General features: G+C 33.0%; 1 protein-coding gene across 3 annotated transcripts in view; it reads left to right on the forward strand.

Moving 5' to 3' along the window:
- LOC129740445 (ATP-binding cassette subfamily C member 4-like) overlaps positions 1 to 24,043 on the forward strand; it is a 79,997-nt gene that overhangs the window by 50,500 nt on the left and 5,454 nt on the right. For all 3 annotated transcript variants that reach the window (XM_055732125.1, XM_055732137.1, XM_055732134.1), the window contains exons 8-11: positions 5,650 to 5,980; positions 6,161 to 6,347; positions 18,208 to 18,598; positions 18,744 to 18,894. In XM_055732125.1, coding sequence (XP_055588100.1) covers positions 5,650 to 5,980; positions 6,161 to 6,347; positions 18,208 to 18,598; positions 18,744 to 18,894 — 1,060 coding nt within the window. The remainder of the gene's footprint in view (positions 1 to 5,649; positions 5,981 to 6,160; positions 6,348 to 18,207; positions 18,599 to 18,743; positions 18,895 to 24,043) is intronic.

A 24,043-nucleotide genomic window follows, 5' to 3' on the forward strand; every position in this document is an offset into this window, starting at 1 on the left:
ATCTGAGCTTCTTAAGTCCGGCTTATTTACCGAAACTGACATAATAAAAAAAAACAAAGTAACAGCGTTTCAAATCGGCGCTTTTCAGTCCGTCTTATTAACTAGAACTGGCATCATTTCGAAACGAAAAAAGCAGCTACCTTTAAAATCTGCGCTTCTTAATTCCATCTTATTACCGGAACAGGCATCATTAAAAAAAGCAGCCGTCTTTCAAATCGGCGCTTCTTCAGTCTATATTATTTACCAGAACTGGCATCATTTCAAAACAAAAAAAGCAGCAGCCTTTCAAATCTGCGTTTCTTTAGTCCGTCTTATTTACCGCAACTGACATCATCTCAAAACAAACAAAGTAGCAGCCTTTAAAATCTGTCCTTCTTCAGTCCGTCTTATATACCGGAAATGGAATCATTTCAAAACAAATAAATAACCTTTCAAATCTGGGCTTCATCAGTCCGTCTTATTTACCGGAGCGGACATCGTCTTAAAAAAAACAAAGCAGCAACCTTTCAAATCTGCGCTTCGTCAGTCCGTCTTATTTACCGGAACTGACATCATCTGAAAACAAACAAAGTAGTAGATTTCAAATCGTTGCTTCTGCAGTCCGTCTTATTTACCAGACCTAGCATTATCTCAAAATAAACAAAGCAGCAGCCATTCTAATCTGCGCTTCTTCAGTCCGTCTTATTTACCGGAACTGGCATCATATTAAAGCAAACAAACAGTAACCTTCCAAATCTGCGCTTCCTTAGTCCGTCTTATTTACCGGAACTGACAAAATGAACAGCTAATGTTGATATCAGCTTACACGGAATTCAAAAATAACTCATTCTTTGGTTCGAACAAACCTAACTAAGAGAGCGACTTTGAGATTTTTTTTTAGAAATTATAGAAAATGAAAAAAAAATCATAATAAGTTTAATGATAATAAGGACATTTGGTGTTGTTTTTGAGTCTGCTCTTTGTGTTCATGATTTCGTTTTTTAGGCCAATATTTCGATGGTTAGTTGCAGTCGGTTTGGGTTGATCGACAGCAATTTTAAACTCGTTTCGATAGAAATGGTTGCAACCGGAACCGTTCTAGAGCCAAAGAATGCAGGAACGTACTCTTGAACGGCGAAAACAAAATACATGCAACCAAGCTTTTCCCCAGCATTTGATTCACGTTCTGGCTGCCAACTCGGAACGTTTTAATTTTTCAAATGGAAAACGACACCTCAACGGTGAATGCTGCTGGATTTTTCGTGCATAGAGCTTGAATTTTTTCCCCGTCATTTCACAGGTTTGTGAAATTTACTAGTTTCAGAAATTCAACATGACAAACCTAAAAAAAATTTTAAAAATGTACGAGAATTCAACAGATTGAGGTTAGGGAAAGATGAATATTGAAGAATGGTGTAAAATAAAATATGAAACAAATATTAACTAAATGTCACAATTTTTGCAATCAATAGTGTAGAATGGGTTTTCCCCTTCATTCCCCGAAGGTAGAAAAAAACCCGTTAAGATATGCAGATGATAGCACCAACTATGATAGTGAGCCAACTAGGAGACCTTAGAGTTCGAGAAAAAAAGGAGTGAGAGCAAAAGTCCTGCGAACGGCAAGGTGTGCTAGAACTAACGGCTTAAACGCACGAAAGGTGAAATCGTCGTTTTTGCAGTCCCTTGCTTTGAACACTCCGGCCGGATAAATATTTACATGCGTCATTGCGTTGAATTGTTTTGTTGGAAAAAAAAAATTAATTTTAAAGAAAAAAAGTAACTTAACGAAAATCAATTATAGACATAGACTTTTAAACCACATAATTTATTTGAAAGTTCCAGTTTTAGATAATGAACTGTAATATCACGTACTTTTTCTACTCAGAATTATCTTTTGAACATAATTTTTGCTGAAACGGGTGCGAATTCCGTGCCTTGTTCAATTAAAATTCAAACACAAGTTGTGCGTGTGGAATTTGTTTTTCCAAACTACGTGTAAGGAGATGTCTAGACGAATTATTACAATTCACCTTTCATGGTGGATTCTGGTGTCCGCTAATATAATTTTCGTGTAGAAATTTCAACTGCAACTCAATCAATAATTAACTCGTACATTTAAATAAATTATTAGAAAACAGCGAATAAACACGAAGCACACTGCGCACTAAAAAAAAAGGTGAATGCGATGAACTTATATATTATGAAAATATCAATTTTGACAATTTTGATTTCTACAATTGTTGTCAATTGTATATTTGATTAACCATGCTTGTCCCACACCTCGCAAACAGAACAGAGCAGAAAACGAATTACACTTTTATCATTTCGGTTTCCGAGTGCACTGCTCAGCCGATCAACGTTCACTTATCTTTTTGCCGAGTGCGCCCGATTGCGGTTGCTCCGACGGTCGGGTGGACGTCGCTCGCTCTAAAGAAAAGAGAAGGAGCTGGCTAGAAAATTGTGCTCTAGCGACGCTGCTGTGTCGCTCAGTGTATCAAGCCAGAAAGATTTCAATGCAGGAATGTTTTCTTTAAAAAAAGCCGCTATGCAGCGCGGAACAGTGCATCAGTCGAAGTGATCCAATGTAGGTATATGTATAAAATATTTTTGTACGTAGCCGGGCCGGGCACTTCCTGGAAAATTATTTGAAAAACATGGTGAAAACCGGGTAAATAATCTGAAATTTTCCATTCCAAAAACCGAGCAATATCCGGCCAAATCTGAGAAAATTCTAGACATTTATCTAGTGAAGAAAAAACGACTTACATTTTTTTTTTGTCGTAACACATCAGCAGTGTAACATTCAAGCATACGAAGGAAAGTTTTGGTTTGATTTTTGATGAAACAAACTTTCACAAATCCTGTTTTCGACAGGATTTGCGACTTCTTGTTTCATTTTCCAAATAATGTGGATAAAACTGGGCAAAATCCAAGTAGTTTTTTCACAATATCCGGGCATCCGCATATTACTGTATACTTAGGTTTATGTACTTTAAATATCGTACGTGGGTAGCATTAATTTACAAAAGCAGCAATTCGCAAAGTAACATTTACTAAAATTATCCAAAAATCTTTGTCTATTAAACAAACCGTGAAAATTACGCAGGGGTCTGGGACAAATTTTAGTAAAAAAACTGCAAAACTTTCACAAATCGTAAAATTTATAATTTATCTTCCTTTACCGCTATGCTTTTGATATTTTTTGACCGAAGAAAGCTTTCGTAGCTAATCATTGGTCCTGGTGCAGAACATCAATCTAGAGGAACTCGCTCAGGAATGACCAGATAGGTGTTTTGGGCAAAGTTGTTAATTCAGATATTTTGATATAAAATTTAAAGTGGAGAGATTAAAAAATAGCGCGAGAATAACAATAACTTTTTGTAAGGTTTTTTTTATTTAACCGTATCTCCTTGGGTTAAGATTGTAGAACTTTGACATGTTAAGCAAAGTTGTGTGTTTTATTGAGATAAATAACTTTGTAGAAAAAACTTAAGCTCTAAAATGCTAACTAAGAAAGTTATGATTTGTATCTTGCTATTGGTGGACTTGTAAACTTTATATTTCATATCAAAATATGCGCTTTATTATACAGAGCAATGTTGTCCAAGACACCAACATTCTATCTTAACTACCTTTGGCGTTATTAATTTAGTTCCGTTAGATTTGTGTTCTGCATTGTAAATTCTGACGCACTTCGAAACATCGATCCAGACGCAACCGATGAAGACAAACCGACTTTTCTGTAAAGCTTCTCTTTCGCCCGAGTGCGAACGAATTTATCTGCACCGAGAACGCACTTCATCAGATTGCTTGCTTCACTTGCCCACACTTGGGTGGACGCTTGGTCGCTCTGGAGGTAACTGAGCATTTTTTAAAGATTATCCGTTTGGGAAGAGCACAGCGAAAAAAATACACGCTCTTACTCTGAACGGGCAAATCTGAGGAGCGATGCCAAGCATGTGATTAACTTTTTAATTTTGAAAATACAATTTTGATATTTTTGACAATTTTGCCAATTTTGTCGACAATTTCAAAAATTTTGACAATTTTGACAATTTTGACAATTTTGACAATTTTGACAATTTTGACAATTTTGACAATTTTGACAATTTTGAAAATTTTGACAATTTTGATAATATCGACAATTTTGACAATTTTGACAATTTTGACAATTTTGACAATTTTGACAATTTTGACAATTTTTAACAATTTTTAACAATTTTGACAATTTTGGCAATTTTGACAATTTTGACAATTTTGACAATTTTGACAATTTTGAAAATTTTGGAAATTTTGACAATTTTGACAATTTTGACAATTTTGACAATTTTGACAATTTTGACAATTTTGACAATTTTGACAATTTTGACAATTTTGACAATTTTGACAATTTTGACAATTTTGACAATTTTGACAATTTTGACAATTTTGACAATTTTGACCATTTTGACAATTTTGACAATTTTGACAATTTTGACAATTTTGACAATTTTGACAATTTTGACACTTTTGACAATTTCGACAATTTTGAAAATTTTGACAATTTTGACAATTTTGACAATTTTGACAATTTTGACAATTTCGACAATTTTGACAATTTTGACAATTTTGACAACTTTGACAATTCTGACAATTTTGACAATTTTGACAACTTTGACAATTCTGACAATTTTGACAATTTTGACAATTTTGACAATTTTGACAATTTTGACAATTTTGACAATTTTGACAATTTTGACAATTTTGACAATTTTGACAATTTTGACAATTTTGACAATTTTGACAATTTTGACAATTTTGACAATTTTGACAATTTTGACAATTTTGACAATTTTGACAATTTTGACAATTTTGACAATTTTGACAATTTTGACAATTTTGACAATTTTGACAATTTTGACAATTTTGACAATTTTGACAATTTTGACAATTTTGACAATTTTGACAATTTTGACAATTTTGACAATTTTGACAATTTTGACAATTTTGACAATTTTGACAATTTTGACAATTTTGACAATTTTGACAATTTTGACAATTTTGTCAATTTTGACAATTTTGACAATTTTGACAATTTTGACAATTTTGATAATTTTGACAATTTGACAATTTTGACAATTTTGATAATTTTGACTTTCTTACAAGATGGACAGTTTTGAAAATGTTGACCTTTTTGACAATTTCGATAATTTTGACATTTATTACAATTTTGACAATGTTTTTTTATCATTTGTTTCTTCAAATAAAGAATAAGAATAGTTGAACGACAAAGCAAAGTTTCCTCGACTCAATTTGTTTTGCATAAATTGAGCTCCCGTTCTAGAATCGACTGGTAATTGAAATAAAAATCTATTTATTCAAAATGCCTAACAATAGTCGCCGCAACGACTCCCGCTTAGTGATGGTAATCTTGTTGCGAAAAATGTATTTATTGTAATTTTATTTATCCGCTGGCTCCCCACCTAAGTTTTCGAGTCAGCTCTGAGCTTCTGAGCTCCGTATCGTGCAATAACAAATCACCTCCAACCAAGGAATGCCAAAGCCGATGATTCCGGGCAGCGTGGCAGAGTTAATGCCATCAATCTGTGTGTGCTAAAAGTCCGCTTTCGGGCCTCGTTTTTCTCGCTCCTGGTGATTTTCTTATTAATTTTTTTTCGTTTGACTTTATAGCCTCCAACCACGAACAACAATGGATCGGCCAATGCGGCAGGAACTGGCGTCACCGGTGGAAGTGGCAGTCTCCCACGGATTCTGATCGAAAAGCCATCGGCCCCGTCATCGCCAAACAAAACCACCCCTGCTTCTGGAGCCGCCCATCGGATGACAAACTCCCACTCCCAGTCCCTCTATCAACCGTCGCCCTTTTCCTCCAGCAGTATGGTATTCGATGGCTTCGAGGACGATGACGACACGGCTGGGTCTGGCCGGCGGCGCCGGAAACCCAAACGTCACTCCGGGAAAACCGATGATGGCGACGATGACGACGACGACGGACGGAAAGGTGAGCTTCGATTGGAGGTGCAAATTTCCGTGGTGGGTCTCAAAAACGAAAAAACAAATTTTAAAAAGACGATTTGAAAAATTTAAGAATTTTTGTTTACCGTTGTTTACGCTTTGGTAGTTTTCTTGATTTCTTTTGAATTTTTTTTAAGATTTTTTTTTCTGTAACTCTTTTTTTCAGTCAAAACCCCCCTTGCAGCAGAAACGGGCAATCATCGGGAGGCTCAGATTACCGGCACCGTTGGCTTTGCGGTGTATCGGAGCTACTTCCAGGCCGTGGAGAGCATGGCGCTGGTGGTTCTGGTGGTGGTACTCTTCCTTTTGGCGCAGGCCACGATGAGTGGAATCGATTACTTCATCTCCCAGTGGTAAGTTGAGTTTATTTTGTATTTTTTTGTTCCTTCGCCCATACTTTCCATCCAAGCAACGAAACATGGGGGGCCACGAATGTTGCCAAACAAGAAATCAGACGAAAACTCTCCTACCAAAAGCCTCTTAAGAGGATGATGGTGCTTGGCTGCTGACGATGGCGACGACGACGACGACGACGACGGAATTGAAAGGTTATGAAACTACACCGGATGAAGGATTATCTTGATGGAAATTGACGTTGGTGTTTGGCGGGCTTCTGTCAGTGGATCTACGGTTGATTTGTTTGAACAGCAAAAAGAAATGGATTGATGTTTCAGGTACCATGAGACTATTGAAAAATGTTTGCCTTTGGGAAGAAATTTGTTATGGATCGTCTAGAATTGCGTTCATTTTAATCTGCTTGAGTAGTATGTTTATGTTTGGCAACTCTCTGGAGCCACTGATGGTTTTTTACTGAACCGTTGATATTTGTCAAAAATAGGTAATACAATTTTTCTTCAAATATTGTTTTAATTTTGACCATTTAAAAAAATCAAATTGTTGGAGTTCATTACCAGAGTTTGCCAAGTGATCAATTTTAGTTTGATCTCCGCGCTTGAAATTTTAAATTTCACTTGGAAGCGGACTACCAAAACTTTAATTGGTTACGCTCATATATTTTAAGTGGGTCTTTGGGTCTGTAATATTCGATCTTATATTAACCTGGTGAAGAAAGTCACTTACAAAGAGCTTCCCTAACGACAGTCTTATCTAAATTAAAGTTGCCAACAATTTTCCCGCACGTATCCGGGTTGGACAAATCTGGGCTATTTTATCTAAAAACCTGGCTAATTCGGGCATTGGAGTTCAATATTTTCAACCTTAAATCCAGTCAATATCCGGGAAAATTTGAACGAAATCAGAGAATTCAACAAAAAAAGAAAAAGAACGCTTAAGACATTTTTTACCCTGGAAACACATCAGCACATCGTATTTTAGGCTTTTAAAAACCGTTCACGATTATTTTGATAAAATTTACACAAAAAATTAACTATTGGGTGCAAAAAAAAACTATAATGCCTCCAATGAGCTTTCTGATTGGTTTTTGCAAATCGAATGGATAAATCAGGGAAAATCCGGGCATCTAGCCGGACCAAACCTTTCCCAAATTTTATGTCAAATATTTCAAAAGATCCCTAAAGTTCAATAATGCATATTTTCATTCTAAACAAATGGCTCGTGATCATCACTGAGCATGACAATACTTATATTTATCCATTAACTAAAAATTGTACAGGAGACAGTAACTTAAAAGATTGATTTTGTTTTAAAATCGAAATTCATGCTATCGACTATAGTGAGTATTCCAAATTTTCCAGATTCCAGCCCGGTGTTTGATTTAATATTTTCCAATCTTAAAACCGGGCAAATCTATGTAAGTTAAATCCAAGCAATTCAAAGCTGTAATAAATTACAAGTTGTTTATTTTAATAATAATAACTCTAAAATATTCGTGATTGGACTCAAGAATCAAAACTTGCCAATAATTGAATTGAGTTTTTTGTTTGATTTTTCGAATAATTTGAATAAATCTGGGCAGTTTTTCACAGCAACTAGGCATCCGGGCCGTACCGGACTTGTCTCGAATTTTGTTTTACTGAATTTCAGGGCAAGCCAGGATAAAACCGGGCAATTTGGAATGCTTAGACTATAGACACATTCCACCGTGACATGAAATCGCTTTTCGAACTTTTCTCAACTTTTATCATTCTAGAAGCCAACAAATGAAAAAAATAGTAGCAGACGGTCGCAAATTAATTTTTTTCAAAAAAGAATATTATTTGGTTAATCCAAAATTTAACCTGTTTGTGTTGTGATCGATTACTTTTGTGACGTGACTTCAGGCTAGAATTGACCATTTTTGACTCCAGTTCATACCCCTTTCATATTTCCTGTTCTCTCCATGATATCGGTGTCTACAAATAAGTTGTAGGGAAAACAATGACTCTCAATTTGATGTGCATAGCTTCTCGGAACAGGGTAGTGGGCTTCACGTCACGAAATTTCAAATTATTCTGAACCATTCTTCAGAGCCTTCAAATTTTATGCACACTTTTTAAAGTGATATTTTATTTTTTTGACATGTACAATAAAAAAAGTTTAGTATCTTTTCGTTACTTTTTCCTTATTTTGACTGGCACTTTAACAGTAACATATATAGGAATTAGGCCGAAACAAATTTATAATTCTTCTTTTGTCACCCTCTCTCCCCTTCAATTTTTCGAAAATCCAGAAGGGGGAAATAAATAAAGTTGAAGGTATTTTATTGAAAAAATTGATAATTTTCGTAAAATTCTCACAGTAGAAATAGCTTAAGTCAAATTGTAGAAAAAGAAAGTGTCACCTCACGTTTCTGATATTTTTCATTAAATTTTCGATCGAAAATAACTCGATTGTTCGATGTTGTGTGTGAGTTTTATATTGTATGCAAGTTTGTTCTATGCAATCTTTTGTACCATTTGATTCAATTTATTTGGAAACTGAAATCATTTTTTTTTATCCCCCCTCTCACGATGTTTCAACTCCAAGTGACAAAAGAAGGATTCCCAATTTGTTTCGACCTGATAAGTTAAAATTACTACTGCTTCTCACAGTCTTTATTTGAAGATTTACAAAAAATATCCAATAATTTTTATTCCAATATTTTTGTTTTTTTTATTTGAAAATAACAAAATAATTAGAAAATCAAAAAAAATATGTTTGATCTGTAAAAATTGGACCATCTGGAGGGTCAAAATAGCTCTTAAAGCATAGTTCCCTTAGAAAATTAAAAAAAAAAATTTTATGACGTGAATTCACACTTTCGCTCTGTTGAAACTCAGCAGGATTCCAACCTATTTCTATAAAAGTTAGTGTTTCAGAATCGTCTCATCATTTTTACAGGGGATCTTTTTATTTTAGAAAATGTCAGAGTTTTCTCGTCAAATTAAAAATAGAATACTGGTTAGTTATTGAGGCGTGCCGTACTTCGAATAGGTGACTCTCTGGAGCCACTACCTATGTACACATATTACATGGGAACGTTAAGTCGCGGTTTTTTTCTGCTTTCCCAAGTGTTCATACGTACCATTTCAACAGTCATTTGAAAAAAAAAATGGAGCTCTGTGGCAAATTCAAATGCATCAAGAAAAGATATCCACTTTAGTATTAAATACATATCTTAGCTTTAACCAGGAAGAGGAATCCCAAATTCGAGAAAATAATGCACAATGTGCGTTGCGAGTCAGTTATTAAAATTTAGTGGCTGTTTTCATCATATAAAAGTAATATTCAATTTATACAACGTTTTCTAAATATGTCTTGGGATGTTCCAACCATCCAATTTCCGAATTGATTGCTGATCAAGTAATTTGTTAGTTGGATGATAATTTTCATGTATATATGTATATAGGAATACATTCAACTTTTCAAAATGGGTCTTGGAATGAATGAAACCTTTTTAAAACTGTAGCTTGGTTCCATTCTTATTGATCTTAAATAAGGCACCCAAAAACAAGAAACAAAATTTCAAACTGCTTATTTTTTACGTTTGGTTAGGAAATTCGACAAATTTAACTTGCAATTATTTAGCACTTAGCACACCCAGGATGCGGGGAACAGGTTTGCGATTTTTTGTTGAATAAATGAAACAAACCACAATGTTGACGCGTAGCCTTAAATGATACCTCTTTTAGAGCTCAACCCAACCATGCGTTGTACAAAATATTCCCCCAAAAGGAGGAGATAGTCATATGAACATTAAATGATTAATCTCTTCTGAATCTGAATTCTTATTCTGATTCTAAAGTTTGAAATTGTAGTATTAAATCTTAATCTTATTTTCGAATCTAAGTTCTATTTTTGAATTCTTAATTGATCTAACCAATCTGTTTTCTAAATATGAATTCTGTTATCTTATTTTAATCGCCGCTGGGATATATTCTTATTTAATTTTTGGCATTTCGGCGAGTTGTGAAAATTCAAGGTAGAAAATTTAGAAAGAATATGAAAGTATTATAGGTGGAAAGATCAAAGCTAGAGCGCTTTGGGTAGAAGAAATTGAATAGTTGGTGAAAATGTGAGCAGGGCTTTTTGTTTTGTGAACAGCTTTTGAACTACTTGCGTGATTCTTTGCCGCGCGCCGTTTCAATGTTGATAGGAAGCGATGAAGAAACCCATCGCATTCCTACCCACATTGAAACACGGACGGGTCGAACACACATGAGATTGTGTCCGACCGGGCAAAAAATCACCCAAGCAGCGCTCACATGTGCTGTTCTATTGCTAAGCCAATTCTATCGATGCGTGCTACTTTTTTAGGTTCATCGGATGGTTGTTACTTTTGTTTTCGCATATTATCCATCCGATGCCTTACTTTTTGCCAAATGCATCGAGCACGCATCGATAGAATTGGCTTAGCAATAGAACAGCACATGTGAGCGCTGCTTGGGTGATTTTTTGCCCGGTCGGACACAATCTCATGTGTGTTCGACCCGTCCGTGTTTCAATGTGGGTAGGAATGCGATGGGTTTCTTCATCGCTTCCTATCAACATTGAAACGGCGCGCGGCAAAGAATCACGCAAGTAGTTCAAAAGCTGTTCACAAAACAAAAAGCCCTGCTCACATTTTCACCAACTATTCAATTTCTTCTACCCAAAGCGCTCTAGCTTTGATCTTTCCACCTATAATACTTTCATATTCTTTCTAAATTTTCTACCTTGAATTTTCACAACTCGCCGAAATGCCAAAAATTAAATAAGGAAATATGAATTCTGAATCTGAATCCCGGTATCGATTTTCTGCTGTTAAATAAGTTTTTTGGGGGGTAAATTTTTCGTAGCAAAGACGACTATTTATTTAAGATTCAACATTACGATTCTCATATGATCATCATCAGCGACTGTAATTTTATTATATGTTTTATAGATCAGTTAATTCATTATAAATGTCGTCATTCGAAAAATGTCGTGTTCATTCGAAAAATGTCGTCTTTTTGTTTTAGATTGATTTGGCTGATCAAATGGAGCTGCCTTGTATAGGCGATTAGCAGGAAAACTATTTGACATGCAGCGCTAACTAGAACTAACAAAAGGATGATGATAGCTGTTTCGGCGCTAAATACAAATTGTTATTAAGGTTCAAATTTTTATGGTAACTGCCAATTTTCGGTCAGTAACAATGATTGAATTAGGTAAGAAAATCACCAATTCAATTATTGTAATGCTTCTTGCAATAGCGAACAGAGTTTTTCGTGGTTTTCCCAACCAAATTTGAATTTGATTTCAGTTTCAAACTCTGAATGTTTTACACTTCGTTGAGGATTCTGTCTGACCAAGTTGTGATAGATCAAGCTCTGTTAAATTTTCCTGTTGCTGAAACCTTTTTATTGCAAATTTTACATCTCGAACGTTTCAGCTCAATCTTCGATAAATGGAAGAACATTCCTATAAAATGCTTGTTGCACATCATCATATGAAAAATTTATTTTCTAGAATTTGTTCGCAATGAAAGTAATAAAAAATAAACAAAATAGAAACTAGAAGCTTCTTCTCGAAAAACTTCATTGTAGTTTCCTTCTTTAGGAAATCTGAGTTTGTACAATTTGTTTATTTTTTGGATTTAGTGCTATATAGTTATTTTATGTCATTTTTGTATTCGATGGCGGCTGTCATGCTGGAATCTTTCCAACCGTCTTTGAAATGCTTCCTCATGCAACATATCAGGCTTTCCACTGATTTTCCTGTCATTTCTGAACGATTAAGTTTATGTTTCCTGTTTTTATTATGGCCTGCAAAAGCCTATTTAATAAATGGTAAACAAAAAGGTGCAAAATTGTCATGATTGTTGATGTAAACAAAACCGGCTCGGTTAATCGTGACAGCTGAATCACGAACTTTCAAGCAGTCGACTCAGTCGAGCTATTCGAATGAAGCTCTACTCGACTCGACTACTGTAATACCAAAATGGCTCACTTGAGTAAAAAGTCTTGTAACTCGTCTTATGTAAAAGGGCCTTATTTGAATATATTTATTCAGTAATGTATGGACAAGGATTCGGATTTCATTTCTGGATTATTTTTTTAAATTTCGGATTGAATAATTTGAACTAATGTTCGTATCTACAGCGCTTAATCACTCCTTTATGCTCTACACTGAAAAAAATTATGATTCCGGGTAGGCTTTCTTTGCTGATGCATACAGTTTTCCACAACCTAAAAAAAATAACCATATTGAATAATATCCGGGTTCTAAAAGTATAAAAGATTGCGTTGTTCACTTTTTCATACCTTATTATTTAATCCAACCTTGATTTATTTTTCTTTCAACACCAAAATTTTGGAATTTTCCATTTTGTTTTGGTAAAAAAAAACTATGTGTCTTGACGTTTCAATCCATAATATAACCAAGGTGTGTATATATTCAGGAGGTGTTACCGAATATCGAATTCCCGATTCAGCCATTTTGGCTATGTAGGCTATGCAACTATGCGGAACTCATGAAGTTTGTTTACCAACAAACTACCGAAGAGCTGAGCAAAAAATAAACAAACTCATTGAGAGCCCCGCTCACTCCTCGCCTACTTACTGTGAAAGTCGGAGAACCTAGTGTATCAAAAGACCTTGAATATAACCTTTTTGAGCGCAGGGCACTCTGAGACCATGAGCTAGATGTAGAGGTGTGGAGGAACTCGGTTTGCCGTGGTATAGGTGATCGAAAAAACGTAAACATTGTGTGTATTACAGTGATGACGTCATAACATCATCGGGGCTGCAGTGCGTAATACAGTTTACTAGAAAATTTGTCAAATTAACATGATTAAAGTACTATAACACTGAAAATAGTGAACGCTCGTATAAAAGGTGAAACATATATCCTTGTTGAGTGAATTTCCCATCTCAAAATGAGTATTGAATGGCTTTTTTCAGCGTGATTCGGTTGTTACAGAACGCGTTTTTTTTACCGTGGATTGTTCCCTCGTCGTGGAATAACCATCTTAGAAGATATTGTTATCGAGGGCAATGACTTCAACTGATCCTCAAGTTTGCATTTCTCTGTAGAAATTCTTCGACTACTTGCTTTCGGTTCCTCACTTTAGCTCTGATGGATCGAGCAGACTCAGTTGGAGGGCAACGAACGGATGGCAAAGCTGAGAGAAAAAAACGAAACATAAAGAATATTGCGATAATGGCCTAAGTTAGAAATACTTACCAGATTTTATAAGAACCCTCCTTGCGTTTTCCAAACAAACATTGACCAACTCCGTCAATTCGAAATGCTGGGAGCACACGTATATGCCGGATCCATCCTTACGGCCACAGAACGCGAGCCATTTTTTGCGTACCGCGGGTTCATTCGGTAGCTGATGAAAACTCACTGCTCTATTTTGCTTCTTAACATCGACCTGCGAAATTTTGCAGGATTTTATTCAGCACTTGGTCATTTTTTCATTTTAAAAAATTTATCTAAATCAAAAACTCTTCCGTAATTGCAACCCAAACAACTGTTATGACGTCATTGATGCGAATCAGACCGCATTGCATGCACACCAGTCTGAAGATACTGATGTATTTGTGACAGCATCAAAATATCTCCGCACCTTATGTAAAGCTCATGGACTCTGAGAGTCGTTTCGAGCTGCAAATTGCCAATATCTGTTACAAATTACAATATTTTTCAAATAAATAAGACCAAGTTCACTGGTGTTGGGAAAAAGCGGTAGAAATGTTGTCACTTTTAGCACATTTTGAAAATTTTGCCATGCAAAAACATTTTCAAGATCTATGAGTGACCTTCAAGTTTTTTTACAAAACGTGTTGTAGTTTCGTATACTGTGATGCAAAAATAGCACCATTTCTATCACATACGGTTGAAATAGAACAGTGCTGTAAAACAATATAACGCCAAAAGATCAAGAAAACATTTATGCATGGTTAAATTTTTAAAATGTCAACATTTCTACCACTTTTTCCCAACACCAGTGAACTGGCTCTAAGGGTATTTTTGGAATAAATGTTATGTGTTAACTTACTGTTTTTGGGTTTTTTGGGTACAAGATTTTGCGGTTGAAAACTCGGTTTTTCTACAATTTTTGGATTTATATGCACCAGCATCTGAAAGTTGTCTGGCAGTTGACACTTTTAGTTTCCAATTGATTTTTTTTATCTGATCATAACAAGTGTGTATTAGGTGGAGTCTATTATGTGTTTTGTGGGTATGTAGTATTTGTATTTTTATGTTGTGATTTAATTTTTCTTATGTTTCAAAGTGTTCTAAAAATTTTTTTCGCAAGTGAATGTATGTAATCGGTGTCTTTTTCTGAATTGATCGCGTTTTTTTAGTTTTTATGCGGCAACTTTCCAGGATCAGCAATTGGCTTTCATTGTCACATCTGTCGATGATTTCTGCTTTGTTGATATCGAACGGAAGATCCATGGCTGTTTCAGGCTCTAAAAGTGCTGTTTGTTGGAGAAGTTCTGGATGACGTAATCCTGTTTCATGTAGCCTATGTCCCACAGAAAACAGCGAAACCCGTTTAGCAAAACTAATCGCTACATTCAATTTTTGGTGCATTGCGTGAAATGATATGAAAATTTTAAAATCTTTTCGACGCAATACAATACAGTACCAGTCCGTGCCGCTAGTTAAATCGCTAACTCAGCCAAAGTTAGCGATCGCTATTTGAAACTGCTAAATGTACTGAAAAAGTTATCGCTTAAACTTAACGCGATAACTTTTTCAGTACATTTGACTAACTGTTGACTAAAAAACGTACACCAAATAATTGTTCATAATTTGATTTTTTTTTATTTAGTATTATTTGGACTAACAGTACACATATTGCACTGGAAAATTAAAATATAGTTGATTAAAACTTTTAACAACATCCCAAAAATAGCAACTATTTATAGCATGAACTATGGTTGTTTCTTATTTTTCTTAAGGTTTGGATTGTTTACCCAGTCCAGATTGTTTTTGTGTCCTTTCCGATGCTAAATCTGTACACAGTTTTCACCTTTTTAACATTTTCGTGAAGGAAATGAAGTTCGAGTTTGAAACAAATATATGGGCAGTCGCGGAACCAAAAATAGCGGAACTTTTAAATTCGCTAGCTCAATCAAATTTTAGCGTCAATAATATTGTCAGCGATAATATTGTTAACAAGATATTGTTAGTTAACATTAAGTTAGCGGAATAACAAGCGATTAGCGGATTAGCAGTTTTGTGCCGAACTCTATACACCAAACATGTTTTTCGAGCCTCAAATGTGCAAATTTATCCTTTATGCTTGACGACGACCAAAAAATGATCGAAGAAACCGTCTCTGCCAAATTTGCATCATTTTTACAGTTAAAGTTAAATAATATCATTGCGTTTTTGAAGCATTAAGCATCCCAAGCAACCAAAAGTCACATATTTACTTGAATGAAGGCATTGAAAGTTACATATTGGCTGACAAAGAGAATCAACTGCCCAATTCCCTTTAGTGAACTTTATGTACTCATTAATGAACTTGAAAGTTGCAAAAGTGATTAATATGTACGTTGTATGTGACTTGTTTTGCCCAATTCCCATTAGTGAACTATATGTGCTCATTAACGAACTTGAAAGCTGCAAAAGTGATCTATACGTACGTTATACGAGACTTAAGTCACATAAAGGGCACAAAAGAGCTCAATACGGGATTTGGTAAGTCACATAAAGGGCACAAAAGTGCTCAAACGGGATTTGATAAGTCACAAAAAGTGCATTGATGTGATTTCAAAGTCAAATCACCTCTTCGAGTTTTAGTTTCAGTTAGAACAACATCTAGGCGTGGTCTCGTGGTTGTGTGTTCGATTCTCACCACGAAGGTCGGGGTTCGATCCCCAAGCCGGGCAAGTTTTTTTCAATAAGAAATTTTGTACTTGAGTGACCATTCTGATGCGATGTATGTAGGAAATGTAGGAAAGAAGCAACTGAGCAATTTGTCGAGCTTGAAATCCGGCGCGTGGCATCATGGCGGCACCGGTACAGAACATAGTAAATAATCAAGAGAAGGTGGTATGAACCGAAGCCATCGGTTCAGTTGAGAAAGAGAGAAATTTTTTTGCTCATTTTGCGATTTTTTGGAGGCTGAATTAAGAGGCCGTTGGAAGCTGAATAGAAGATCTTTAAGACTTGTTTTGGAACATGAAAGTATCAATAAGAACTTAAATTTTGAGCTGTATAGAACGTACTTCATATCAATGATGGGGCTGAGTAAGCGTTTTTGTACCTGTTTAAAGGGACTTTTGGTTGCTTGGGATTTTATTAACGGCGTAGATGCTCCTGAGCCGATGTCCGCGAGTTCGAGCCCAAGAGTAAATATCGAACACAGTTGTACCGAATAAGTTTTTCAATAACGATCCGCCAACTGTAACGTTGATAAAGTCGCGAATGCCATAATGATGGTAAAACGACTATAATCGAAACAAAAATAACGGCGTAGATTCTACTTGGCAAGTATAAAAAAATAGCTTTAAAAGTTAAATTTACCATAATTATAGGCTATTCAAAATAACGACTTATAATGGCAAACCCTGTATATAGAAAGATTTAACGACTTATAATGGCAAACCCTGTATATAGAAAGATTGAAAGCTGAACATTCCAGATTGTCCGGATATTAAATGCAAATTTCGCGAAAAGTTTTGTGCGGTCCGATTCTGCATACAGAAAGTTAGGATTTTGTTCGGACATATTGACTTTTTTTTTTCAAAAATTATACCGACAGTTTGAGTAAAATTTAAATTATTTTTAGTTCCATCGAAATCGGAAAAGGAATCAAACGAGTATCGTTAAATTTGTCCGGATCAAAACAAACGAAAAAAATCTGTAATGTAGAACACGCTTTCTTATAGTGGTATCCAAAACTTTCAGGGTAAATTTCCTTATTTATTATGACTAACGTCCCTCTAACAATCTAAATTGCTGACATTAAGTCAATTTAAAACAAATCGCCAATCCGTGATATCAACATTTATCGAAGTGTTTTCAGGGCAATTCGGTTGGATTAAAATTGTTTAGATAATTATCATTCTTTGTCATGTTGCCAATACAAATTAAGCAAACTCACTCAAACCAGCAAATGGCTACCCAGTCAGTGAAACAAATCGGAGCAAGTTTTCCAATTTCATCCATCGATACCAGGGGCTCTTATCAGCAATCTTCTGTTCCTGGGTGTTTAGTTTGATCCAAGAGGGAAATGTTGCAAATGTGCGCGGTCGAGAATTATGATAATTCGGTTTTTCCATTCTCGTTTCGTGTTTTTTTTGTTTCGAACGTCAAAAAAAAGTCTGCTGTCTGCCTTTCATTGGGATCCAGGCCAGCCTGTATAGGGTGCAAAAATGAAGGTTGGTTTTGACGGTCACGTTTTTACCTGTTCTGGCTCAAGGTGCAAGGTGCTGAACTCGAAGGGTTTTTTTTTCTTCGGAAAAGCTCCCCATAACGCGTAATGGGGGAAAGATATCCTCGTTATGAGAATATTCAATTTTAATGTTTTCCCTCTACGCGACGGATGGTTTTTCGGGGTCTTTTTCAAGGTGGTGAAGAAACTCTGAAAGCAGAAAAGCCTATGGAAAAACGTAAATCAGTCAACATTTCTTCAATTCGGAGTAGGCACTGTTTTTGTCCTTAATGATACCCACAATTTTGGCTTCATTAATTTTAAAATATTCAAATGATTTTTTTTCTTAAAGATGATTGACATCAAATTACATTTTCTATCGTTTTCAGAAAAATCTTCTTGAAAAACCTATATCAGAAAATGATAATTCCACCTTATTGATTAGTTTTCCTCCAAACTCCTCTCCGTTTAAGGGTGAACCACGAAGAATTCCTGAGCCAAAACCACACAGCAAGAAACGAGAGCGCCGTGAACGGTAACGAAAGTTCCACGCCGGATGTATCAATCCGATCTAGATCGCTCGAGGGAACCATTTTCGCAGCCCTGGACCGGGAACAGTATCTGCTGATATACTCCGGCGCGATGTTGGTAATGTTGTGCCTATCGCTGAACCGGTCATTCTCGTTCTTCTATCTGTGCCTGAGGGCCTCGATCCGGCTGCATGACCGGCTATTCCGCGGAATCACCCGGGCCACGATGTACTTCTTCAACACCAACCCGTCCGGGCGGATCCTGAATCGATTTTCGCGCGATATCGGCTGCATCGACGTCTTCCTCCCGGCGGCCATGATGGATTGCGTTCTGGTGAGTTTTCATTTCTGCACTATATTTTTTCTCCTTCATTTCACTTCCAGTGTCCAGCCAGAGATAGTTTTAATCAACATGGTTATCGGTGTAGTAAAAGTTGCACAATTTCGTTCTGCTTTCTTCTTAACAAAATTCTCTGCAGTTCATTGTGGAGTTTACTGCCATCATCTGCCTGGTGGCCATCGTAAACCGCTGGCTGCTTCTTCCGACGGCCATCATGGGAGTGCTGTTCTACGGATTGCGTCATGTCTACACCAACACGGCCCGCAGTATCAAACGGGTGGAAGCGCTCAGTAAGTACTTTCCCTGTACGCAGTTTATCGCAGTTCATCGTAAAATTTCACACGGAAATCATCTCTATAAGCAATCAGGTTGAGCAAAAGAAAGCGAATATGCCAGGGAAATAAAGTATTCTTGCTTGATTAAGATTTCAATCAGACCAAATAAAGCAGAGAAAATAAAACAGCAGAAAACTGTCAAATGTCAAAATTGTCAAAATTGTCAAAATTGTCAAAATTGTCAAAATTGTCAAAATTGTCAAAATTGTCAAAATTGTCAAAATTGTCAAAATTGTCAAAATCGTCAAAATTGTCAAAATTGTCAAAATTGTCAAAATTGTCAAAATTGTCAAAATTGTCAAAATTGTCAAAATTGTCAAAATTGTCAAAATTGTCAAAATTGTCAAAATTGTCAAAATTGTCAAAATTGTCAAAATTGTCAAAATTGTCAAAATTGTCAAAATTGTCAAAATTGCCAAAATTGTCAAAATTGTCAAAATTGTCAAAATTGTCAAAATTGTCAAAATTGTCAAAATTGTCAAAATTGTCAAAATTGTCAAAATTGTCAAAATTGTCAAAATTGTCAAAATTGTCAAAATTGTCAAAATTGTCAAAATTGTCAAAATTGTCAAAATTGTCAAAATTGTCAAAATTGTCAAAATTGTCAAAATGGTCAAAACGGTCAAAATTGTCAAAATTGTCAAAACTGTCAAAATTGTCAAAATTGCCATAATTGTCAAAATTGTCAAAATTGTCAAAATTGTCAAAATTGTCAAAATTGTCAAAATTGTCAAAATTGTCAAAATTGTCAAAATTGTCAAAATTGTCAAAATTGTCAAAATTGTCAAAATTGTCAAAATTGTCAAAATTGTCAAAATTGTCAAAATTGTCAAAATTGTCAAAATTGTCAAAATTGTCAAAATTGTCAAAAATGTCAAAATTGTCCAAATTGTCAAAATTGTCAAAATTGTCAAAATTGTCAAAATTGTCAAAATTGTCAAAATTGTCAAAATTGTCAAAATTGTCAAAATTGTCAAAATTGTCAAAATTGTCAAAATTGTCAAAATTGTCAAAATTGTCAAAATTGTCAAAATTGTCAAAATTGTCAAAATTGTCAAAATTGTCAAAATTGTCAAAATTGTCAAAATTGTCAAAATTGTCAAAATTGTCAAAATTGTCAAAATTGTCAAAATTGTCAAAATTGTCAAAATTGTCAAAATTGTCAAAATTGTCAAAATTGTCAAAATTGTCAAAATTGTCAAAATTGTCAAAATTGTCAAAATTGTCAAAATTGTCAAAATTGTCAAAATTGTCAAAATTGTCAAAATTGTCAAAATTGTCAAAATTGTCAAAATTGTCAAAATTGTCAAAATTGTCAAAATTGTCAAAATTGTCAAAATTGTCAAAATTGTCAAAATTGTCAAAATTGTCAAAATTGTCAAAATTGTCAAAATTGTCAAAATTGTCAAAATTGTCAAAATTGTCAAAATTGTCAAAATTGTCAAAATTGTCAAAATTGTCAAAATTGTCAAAATTGTCAAAATTGTCAAAATTGTCAAAATTGTCAAAATTGTCAAAATTGTCAAAATTGTCAAAATTGTCAAAATTGTCAAAATTGTCAAAATTGTCAAAATTGTCAAAATTGTCAAAATTGTCAAAATTGTCAAAATTGTCAAAATTGTCAAAATTGTCAAAATTGTCAAAATTGTCAAAATTGTCAAAATTGTCAAAATTGTCAAAATTGTCAAAATTGTCAAAATTGTCAAAATTGTCAAAATTGTCAAAATTGTCAAAATTGTCAAAATTGTCAAAATTGTCAAAATTGTCAAAATTGTCAAAATTGTCAAAATTGTCAAAATTGTCAAAATTGTCAAAATTGTCAAAATTGTCAAAATTGTCAAAATTGTCAAAATTGTCAAAATTGTCAAAATTGTCAAAATTGTCAAAATTGTCAAAATTGTCAAAATTGTCAAAATTGTCAAAATTGTCAAAATTGTCAAAATTGTCAAAATTGTCAAAATTGTCAAAATTGTCAAAATTGTCAAAATTGTCAAAATTGTCAAAATTGTCAGAATTGTCAAAATTGTCAAAATTGTCAAAATTGTCAAAATTGTCAAAATTGTCAAAATTGTCAAAATTGTCAAAATTGTCAAAATTGTCAAAATTGTCAAAATTGTCAAAATTGTCAAAATTGTCAAAATTGTCAAAATTGTCAAAATTGTCAAAATTGTCAAAATTGTCAAAATTGTCAAAATTTTCAAAATTTTCAAAATTGTCAAAATTGTCCAAATTTTCAAAATTTTCAAAATTGTCAAAATTGTCAAAATTTTCAAAATTGTCAAAATTGTCAAAATTGTCAAAATTGTCAAAATTGTCAAAATTGTCAAAATTGTCAAAATTGTCAAAATTGTCAAAATTGTCAAAATTGTCATAATTGTCAAAATTGTCAAAATTGTCAAAATTGTCAAAATTGTCAAAATTGTCAAAATTGTCAAAATTGTCAAAATTGTCAAAATTGTCAAAATTGTCAAAATTGTCAAAATTGTCAAAATTGTCAAAATTGTCAAAATTGTCAAAATTGTCAAAATTGTCAAAATTGTCAAAATTGTCAAAATTGTCAAAATTGTCAAAATTGTCAAAATTGTCAAAATTGTCAAAATTGTCAAAATTGTCAAAATTTTCAAAATTTTCAAAATTGTCAAAATTGTCCAAATTTTCAAAATTGTCAAAATTGTCAAAATTGTCAAAATTGTCAAAATTGTCAAAATTGTCAAAATTGTCAAAATTGTCAAAATTGTCAAAATTGTCAAAATTGTCAAAATTGTCAAAATTGTCAAAATTGTCAAAATTGTCAAAACTGTCAAAATTGTCAAAATTGTCAAAATTGTCAAAATTGTCAAAATTGTCAAAATTGTCAAAGTTGTCAAAATTGTCAAAATTGTCAAAATTGTCAAAATTGTCAAAATTGTCAAAATTGTCAAAATTGTCAAAATTGTCAAAATTGTCAAAATTGTCAAAATTGTCAAAATTGTCAAAATTGTCAAAATTGTCAAAATTGTCAAAATTGACAAAATTGTCAAAATTGTCAAAATTGTCAAAATTGTCAAAATTGTCAAAATTGTCAAAATTGTCAAAATTGTCAAAATTGTCAAAATTGTCAAAATTGTCAAAATTGTCAAAATTGTCAAAATTGTCAAAATTGTCAAAATTGTCAAAATTGTCAAAATTGTCAAAATTGTCAAAATTGTCAAAATTGTCAAAATTGTCAAAATTGTCAAAATTGTCAAAATTGTCAAAATTGTCAAAATTGTCAAAATTGTCAAAATTTTCAAAATTTTCAAAATTGTCAAAATTGTCCAAATTTTCAAAATTGTCAAAATTGTCAAAATTGTCAAAATTGTCAAAATTGTCAAAATTGTCAAAATTGTCAAAATTGTCAAAATTGTCAAAATTGTCAAAATTGTCAAAATTGTCAAAATTGTCAAAACTGTCAAAATTGTCAAAATTGTCAAAATTGTCAAAATTGTCAAAATTGTCAAAATTGTCAAAGTTGTCAAAATTGTCAAAATTGTCAAAATTGTCAAAATTGTCAAAATTGTCAAAATTGTCAAAATTGTCAAAATTGTCAAAATTGTCAAAATTGTCAAAATTGTCAAAATTGTCAAAATTGTCAAAATTGTCAAAATTGTCAAAATTGTCAAAATTGTCAAAATTGTCAAAATTGTCAAAATTGTCAAAATTGTCAAAATTGTCAAAATTGTCAAAATTGTCAAAATTGTCAAAATTGTCAAAATTGTCAAAATTGTCAAAATTGTCAATATTGTCAAAATTGTCAAAATTGTCAAAATTGTCAAAATTGTCAAAATTGTCAAAATTGTCAAAATTGTCAAAATTGTCAAAATTGTCAAAATTGTCAAAATTGTCAAAATTGTCAAAATTGTCAAAATTGTCAAAATTGTCAAAATTGTCAAAATTGTCAAAATTGTCAAAATTGTCAAAATTGTCAAAATTGTCAAAATTGTCAAAATTGTCAAAATTGTCAAAATTGTCAAAATTGTCAAAATTTTCAAAATTTTCAAAATTGTCAAAATTGTCCAAATTTTCAAAATTGTCAAAATTGTCAAAATTGTCAAAATTGTCAAAATTGTCAAAATTGTCAAAATTGTCAAAATTGTCAAAATTGTCAAAATTGTCAAAATTGTCAAAATTGTCAAAATTGTCAAAACTGTCAAAATTGTCAAAATTGTCAAAATTGTCAAAATTGTCAAAATTGTCAAAATTGTCAAAGTTGTCAAAATTGTCAAAATTGTCAAAATTGTCAAAATTGTCAAAATTGTCAAAATTGTCAAAATTGTCAAAATTGTCAAAATTGTCAAAATTGTCAAAATTGTCAAAATTGTCAAAATTGTCAAAATTGTCAAAATTGTCAAAATTGTCAAAATTGTCAAAATTGTCAAAATTGTCAAAATTGTCAAAATTGTCAAAATTGTCAAAATTGTCAAAATTGTCAAAATTGTCAAAATTGTCAAAATTGTCAAAATTGTCAAAATTGTCAAAATTGTCAAAATTGTCAAAATTGTCAAAATTGTCAAAATTGTCAAAATTGTCAAAATTGTCAAAATTGTCAAAATTGTCAAAATTGTCAAAATTGTCAAAATTGTCAAAATTGTCATAATCTTCAAAACTGACAAAATTAACAAAAATTGACAAAAATTGACAAAAATTGACAAAAATTGACAAAAATTGACAAAAATTGACAAAAATTGACAAAAATTTTCAAAAAATTGACAAAAATTGACAAAAATTTACAGAAATTGACAAAAATTGACAAAAATTGACAAAAATTGACAAAAATTGACAAAAATTGACAAAAATTGACAAAAATTGACAAAAATTGACAAAAATTGACAAAAATTGACAAAAATTGACAAAAATTGACAAAAATTGACAAAAATTGACAAAAATTGACATAAATTGACAAAAATTGACAAAAATTGACAAAAATTGACAAAAATTGACAAAAATTGACAAAACTTCACAAAACTTGACAAAAATTGACAAAAATTGACAAAAATTGACAAAAATTGACAAAAATGACAAAAATTAACAAAAAAATACAAAAAGTGACAAGAATTGCCAAAATTTGACAAAAATTGACAAAAAA

Source organism: Uranotaenia lowii, chromosome 1, assembly GCF_029784155.1.
Source record: "Uranotaenia lowii strain MFRU-FL chromosome 1, ASM2978415v1, whole genome shotgun sequence".
Classification (NCBI taxonomy): Eukaryota; Metazoa; Arthropoda; class Insecta; order Diptera; family Culicidae; genus Uranotaenia; species Uranotaenia lowii.